This window comes from Populus alba, chromosome 5 (genome assembly GCF_005239225.2).
Source record: "Populus alba chromosome 5, ASM523922v2, whole genome shotgun sequence".
Classification (NCBI taxonomy): domain Eukaryota; kingdom Viridiplantae; phylum Streptophyta; class Magnoliopsida; order Malpighiales; family Salicaceae; genus Populus; species Populus alba.
In genome coordinates, this window is record NC_133288.1 from 23,123,930 (window position 1) to 23,130,615 (window position 6,686).

Consider the following 6,686-nt stretch of genomic DNA (forward strand, 5'->3'; position numbering starts at 1 on the left):
AATAAAAAAAATAATTTAAATTAGTTTGCAAAAATCATACCAAACATAATCTTAAATTAATTTTATAGAGTATATAATTAGTGTGAATACGTCATTGTCATTCTCCTTAATGATCCCTCCTTCACCTGATGTAGATCATTGCTCCTTGTATTCTTGTGATGATAGATTCAGCAGCATTACTGCTGCATGCCAATGCAAATATTTTTCTACGTTTTCCTAGTTTGGCACGCCTTGGCTGTGGCAAAACTCCATCCTCGTGTACCCAATTAACATTGTTAACTTCAAAAATGAATATAAAACTCGACAGGTGTTGCAGACCTATGCACCAATTAAGCATTACCAGAGCAGTGAGCGGTGATATTGCCAGACCAGAACAGACCATGTGATTTTTCTGTTTTTCCCTTGATGTTGGATCATGCTGCTGCTGCTGCTTCTTCTTCTTCTTCAAGTATATATATATGGACGTTGCATCCATTAATTAAATGGGAGTATTCAAATTTCGCTCTTTGTTTTCCATTTTTTTGTTGGCGTCAAGTGTTGTCATTAAAGACAGAATGGATGCTAGCTAGCATCAATTAACCTTGTGTGGATATATAGTCAAGAATTAAGTTCATGATCAATGGGTCTGTACGTACGTAGTCCTCCTTCATTTCCAAATTAATCCAAGGAAACAACTAAGTGAGGAGGATAGTAAATGCGTGGCAAGAGGCTCGCATGATTCTGCTCTCCCCTGGTGGATGGATATTAGTTGATCAAATCATGCTTGTTTTGTCAAGAACGGAGACTGAGAGAGAGGAGTAATGAAACCTAAAAGTTCTTGTGTTCTTTTTCTATGAAGTTTAAAGATGTTTAGATAACACAACGTCAAGATGCAACATGTTGAACGATGAAAGTTTCTTCATGGCACAGCTACCGCTGGCTTGGAGAGCTTTTGCCTTGTCTTGTTGTCTGTATATTTATAGTGGGAACTAAAACTGGGTCTTCCACTCGTAGACTCGTTTGTCTTGCGGAATAATATGGATTAGGAGCACCAGGGCCTAAACTTCCTCTCCCTCCAAAGTGCATTGATTCCTTCGATCACGTCAGTTTGGACCAAGATGCACAAGAGAGATATTAGTCTATGGGCTCAATGGATGGAGTCTCGAGCCTACGAGTCCACTTATGGTTGGGTCAAAGGGAGATATTAGTGCGCGTTTTGGTGCACGGTTGAAATTTGTATTTTAAAAAAATCTGGTTTTGTTAAAAAAAAATTTAGATTTTTTATTGTGTTAATATTAAAAATATTTTTTTAAAAATAAAAAAAAAATTATTTTTATATATTTTTAAATAATAAAATACTTTAAAAAGCAATATCTACTATACTCAAACACCCCCCCCTCTCTCTCTCTATATATATATTTACACAAATTTCTCAAACACCTTCTCTATATGCAAACACACTAACTTGTTACATGGAAATTTATTTTAAATAAATAAAAATTGGTAAATAAAAAATTATTTTTAAAAAATTTTGATTTTTATTTAAAAAATTCTTGATATTTTTATATTTAATTTCTAATTTTTAATAGTTAATTAATGATTGATAATGATGATTTTTTTTTTCAACTTTCAAAATTCACAGGGGTGAAGTAATAGTTTAAGACAATTATTTTTCAGATTTTACATAATATTTCTTATATTATTTTTAGTGTTTTTCTTTTTATTTTTATATTTTAATTTTCCTCATAAATCTAGGGTTTAAATTCATCTTGTTGAGAGATATTTGAGGTACATAATCTTTAGTTCAAAAACCTTATTTAAAAATATATTTAAACCAAGATGGTGTTGTTGAAATTTTAGGAGATATATTACAAATATCATAGATGTATAAGTAAGGAGCAATAAAATCTTAAAAATAAATAATTTATCATTAACAGCAAAAAATATTTATTACTTTAAAGTTTCTCAATAAATACATATATTTTTATTTTAATTTAAACATGATTAATTGTATTATTAATATACGTGTTATTTTTTATTTTATATCAATTGCATATTTAAATACATGGTCTGTATGCATGTTAAAGTTGTGTTATTATTTTTGTGTTGGAAGCATATTTATCTTTAACTATGATTTTACATGTTTATAATTTTGAGCATGTATAAACTTTAGGTTCTTGTTGGACACCTTTTATTTAACATGTTTTTGTATTGATAATTTACATATTAACCTAATATATTTATAAACTTTGATCTAAAGTTGTATGCTTGGTAATATATTCCTTGCAGTGCAGACCTAATAAGATAACTTTTTTTTTTTTGTGTTAAACCTAGTGTGGTTCCACATTACATCAGATAAAAGTTAATCCTTTTGAATTTGTTTGACTAAACCCATGTATGTTAACACGGCACGGGACTTGAGAAAAGTCGTGTTTAATAACTTTCCATTTAAATAGCCTGGAGATGTTAAATCATTGCTCCATACGTACATAATTAATAATGATGCATAATCTCAACGAAAGCCGGTGCAACACTTGACAATCCAGGCACCCGTGACCAAATCACACAATCATTTCATTCGATATATTGGGTTTTAAACTTGTTACCAAATTAAGCATGTTCTCTCTTGTGGATTGGTCTAGCTATCTTATATTTTTAGCAACACTTTTAACCACATAAATCGTTGATTTTATGCTATGGGTGTTGATGGTTGTCAGTGTTTTTTTTGGTGTAAGTGTTTTAAAATTTAAATGCCAAATCTTTAAATTATTATTATTATTATTGTTATTGTAGATTGTTCATTGATGAACCAATGACTCATACACATATTGATGAGCACAATCTAGCTATTTATACCATAAATTAAAAATGACCTTTTGTTCATAACAAAAGACACGCTATGATTGCCTTCAAAGGTCAATCTCGTGCTCATCCTAAGAAAAGAAGGGAAAGGCGGACACATAGCAAGGTCTTAAGGGCAAACTTAGGAAGAAAACGAAAACTCTTGTCAACACATTAATATACTGTAAGAAAATGAAACGAGAAGATCATGGAGAAAAGTCTTGTTGACAGAATATATTATTTAACATTATGATATCATATCATGTGATATGGGGAGTGGGGTTCTAATTATTTATTGAATATTATTTGCTATATTTACCACTAATTTGTACACTTTTTAGTGCACCGATTTAATTTGGTGCATGCATATAATTTGAGAAAGGACAGCTGGTGCAGTGGGAGTGGAAGAATTGGCCAACTGGGGTTGTGGAGGTCCGTCAGGAAAAATCGATTGTTGGATAATACTCTTTCTCCTAAGCTCAGCGCTAGCTCTTCTGGGTGGAAGTCTGACCTTGGTGAGCAACAAAAAAGAAGAAGAAGAAGAAACTAAAGTACTCAGCTTGATCGACATATCCTCCCATGTATGTAGTTTCAACCTGTAAAAGGCGGCTGCCTGCCGACTCGTGTGTCCGTAAAATCAAAACTGGCCCCACTCAAATCAGACGGCTGAGCTTGGATAAGGGGAGTCTTGTATTTAATCTAGAAAAAGTGATCGGACGAGAATTAATATCTGGGTGTTGCTGTCCTCATTCAAGTCCGTCGATGTATACTACTGTCATAAAATGCGGGCACGTTTCCTTCCACCTATTTCCTTTTTCTTTTTTATTATTAAAATAAAATAAATAAAGGCGTGCGCTGTTTTTGTTACCGCCTTGTAATATCGCATGATATCATATATATTTTCATTTCAGGATATCTTCCCTTCTTCTAGTGTCTCCCTGAAGCGCAGACACCTTACTACATACACATGAATGCAAAAATATCACTGCGCATTCCTCGATCTTAATCCTTGATATCTTCGATCGGTGTGGTGGTTTCTTTCTACCTGAACTTGTCGAGGTTTGTGTCCCAGGCAGATGAATCAATATCTCTTTTTTCATTTCTGTAATTTGCAGTCTGGGTTGGCGATGAGTCCTTGATTGCTTTTCGTTCTTTTGGCAGCTGTTTATTATCTATAATCAACAGGAGCAGAGGCTGTAGAAGATTGGATTTTCATCGAAACTAATAGTAATAACAAAGTCATGGTATTTTCACTCTAGCACCTCTCTGTTTCCACTGCTCTGTTTCATCTTTTTATTCTTTTATTTTGTGTCTGGGGTTTACTCATTTGAGCCAGTGACAATTGATTGCAGGTGAGTTCATTTGGGCAAATGGGGAACCACGACATGGGTCCACCATGGTTGATACCCATGCTTAGAGCAAGCTATTTCATTCCCTGTGGAGTTCATGGCGAATCCAATAAAAGCGAATGCAATATGTTCTGCTTAGATTGTATGGGAAATGCTTTCTGCTCGTATTGTCTGATTTATCACAAAGACCACCGTGTTGTTCAGGTTTGTCGACTTTGTCTTCGAATTAAAACACTATTAATTCTACATCTACCCACTACCAGTACTGGTACAGTGTTTTCTTCAATCTTATAGCATTGATAAGCATTGCTTGATTGATTGAATAACCGCATGGTTGGGGCAGATAAGGCGATCTTCATACCATAACGTGGTGAGAGTAAATGAGATACAGAAGTACATAGACATATCATGCGTGCAGACCTACATCATCAATAGCGCCAAGATTGTGTTCCTCAACGAGCGCCCCCAGCCAAGGCCGGGAAAGGGAGTCACCAACACTTGTGAAATTTGTTGTCGAAGTCTCCTTGATTCTTTCAGATTCTGTTCACTTGGATGCAAGGTAGGTTAATTCTGATGATTTTCCCTCTCGATTATTAATCGGCGCTCTGCTCTGCTCTAATTACTTAATACAATATCCATTGTTTGTTCGAGTAAAGTGCTCTTTGCGTTTTGTTAGCTGGGAGGGATGAAGCGGGGTGACCCAGACCTTACATTTGCAGTAAAATTGAAGCACAATAGGGATCCCTTCTTTGGTGGGTCAGAATCAGATGAGTCCTCGACCCCTAAGAAGATTCGCAGGACACATGCTTTCAATCGTTTGATGGAGGGACTCTCAATCTATTCCTCTAATAATGATGGCGCGGAGAGCTCCGGTGATGATGCAGCTACCAACATTTCTCCGGCTACTCCTCCCATTTTCAATCATCGAAATGCAAGGAGAAGAAAGGGTATACCTCATCGTGCCCCATTTTAAGATTTCATAAACCAAAAAAAAAAAAAAAAAAAAAAGATTTCCAGTATGCTTAGCATTTAGTGGTGTTAAAAAAAGGAAAAAAAATGGCACATAAAATGATGGCGAGGAAGGAGGAAGTGGAATGTGGGGAATTAGGAACTGATACATTCTCAAGTTTCTTGTGTAGATACCTCTCCACTTGTATAGAATAGGATACTAGATAGTGTGTTTTTAATAGCTTTGGAGCAAGGAAATGGTCCCTTCATATACATTTAGCAATTACTGTTGGGATTTAATTTCCAAGTCAAGAAAACTTTGGATATATGTAATACCATATCAATGCATGTACAGATCATGTCTATAAATATATAATATGGGGGTTTTAGATTGTTGGAAGGGTAGCAATAATAGAGCACAGTGGCATTATGATGGCATTTGTACAGAACAGAACGTTGTGTTTTGTTCTTGTAGATATTGATATTTAAAGTTATACCTTGTGTTCTGGCATCTTTGTGATCTTCTATTTTATATTCTATGTGCATTCTGAGACACTTTTCGTCTATGTATATATATAGGGAGGGTGGGGGGTTTTTTCTCAAGGGAAAATGAGTTGCAGCTTCTTATTTCGGACATGAATGGATCAATTGTGAATTCGTAGCTCGAAATGTGAAACTTATGCTGCATATATGGGTGTAGGCTGCTCATAGATTTTGTAAGGGATATGATGGAGAATCTTCGTAGGGAAGTACATTTGTGCTGATCAAGTTTTAGATATAGATTCTTAGAATACTGTAGACTACAAAAGTTTTTTTTTTTTTTTGAGAAAACAATAACATACCATTCCTATTCTCAACAACAATATACCATTCCTGAAGATAAAAGATGGTCAATGGTTCTTGATTGATTTTATGCTTTAGTTTCTTCCTATATCGCCCCCCCCCCCCAACCCCCAAAAAAAAAAAAAAAAAAGGAGGGTACGAGTATAAACTCCCTCGTTAACAATTAACTTTCTGATGTGTTTTGTTCTTGTTAGCTTTGCTTTCACGTAGAAATTGCATATGATGTGAAGGCGGGTTCTGTTTTATCATTTATGGCTAGCAAACACCTCGGACTTATAGAGGTGCATGCATCAATCGCAGTTTTTCAGTGAATACAATTATGTGTGGCGTGATACTGCATCTCTCTCTCACTTTTTATATGTATATTTTCCCGGCACAGTGACTCTTAATCTTTAACCTTAAAATATGGGATTGATGGTATTCCCAAATGGGATATTGTGAGTAGCGATGGAGACGAGTTGTAAGTTTTTGAAGGCTGGGAAATCTACGAGGGTGTCAAGGGAATTGGATGAAGATAATTGCAAGTTGCCAGTGCTGTAGTTAGGATAAATATCAAGAGCAGATGGATTAGTTCAAGATGGGATGGAGTTCAAATCAGAGAAAAGCTTAGGAGACACGAAATCCCCACAAGGACAAGGACGTCCCTCTCCAGATGCTCCTAAAATCCTAATCTCTCACTATCATCTCTCACTGTTGCCCTCTATTAAATAAAAACAAGTAGATGAG

At 35.1% G+C, this 6,686-nt stretch overlaps 1 protein-coding gene across 2 annotated transcripts; it reads left to right on the plus strand.

Annotated features, from left to right (window-relative positions):
• Positions 1-3,722: 3,722 nt before the first annotated feature.
• LOC118061860 (protein RGF1 INDUCIBLE TRANSCRIPTION FACTOR 1) lies at positions 3,723-5,628 on the plus strand. Of its 2 annotated transcripts, none has more exons than XM_035075465.2 (5): positions 3,723-3,879; positions 3,982-4,064; positions 4,173-4,373; positions 4,513-4,728; positions 4,846-5,628. In XM_035075465.2, the coding sequence occupies exons 2-5, from the start codon at positions 4,062-4,064 to the stop codon at positions 5,140-5,142; spliced, it is 717 nt and encodes a 238-aa protein (XP_034931356.1). In that variant the 5' UTR covers positions 3,723-3,879; positions 3,982-4,061; the 3' UTR covers positions 5,143-5,628. The 2 variants fall into 2 exon arrangements, with proteins under 2 accessions (XP_034931356.1, XP_034931357.1); XM_035075466.2 differs by having other exon boundaries at positions 3,728-3,879; positions 4,006-4,064.
• Positions 5,629-6,686: the final 1,058 nt, after the last annotated feature.

Bases quoted from the DNA above. Each gene is read 5' to 3' on its own strand.
- LOC118061860 (XM_035075465.2), top strand. The intron at 4,374-4,512 runs GTTTGTCGACTT...TGGTTGGGGCAG, and splicing joins AAGACCACCGTGTTGTTCAG to ATAAGGCGATCTTCATACCA. The intron at 4,729-4,845 runs GTAGGTTAATTC...GCGTTTTGTTAG, and splicing joins TCTGTTCACTTGGATGCAAG to CTGGGAGGGATGAAGCGGGG.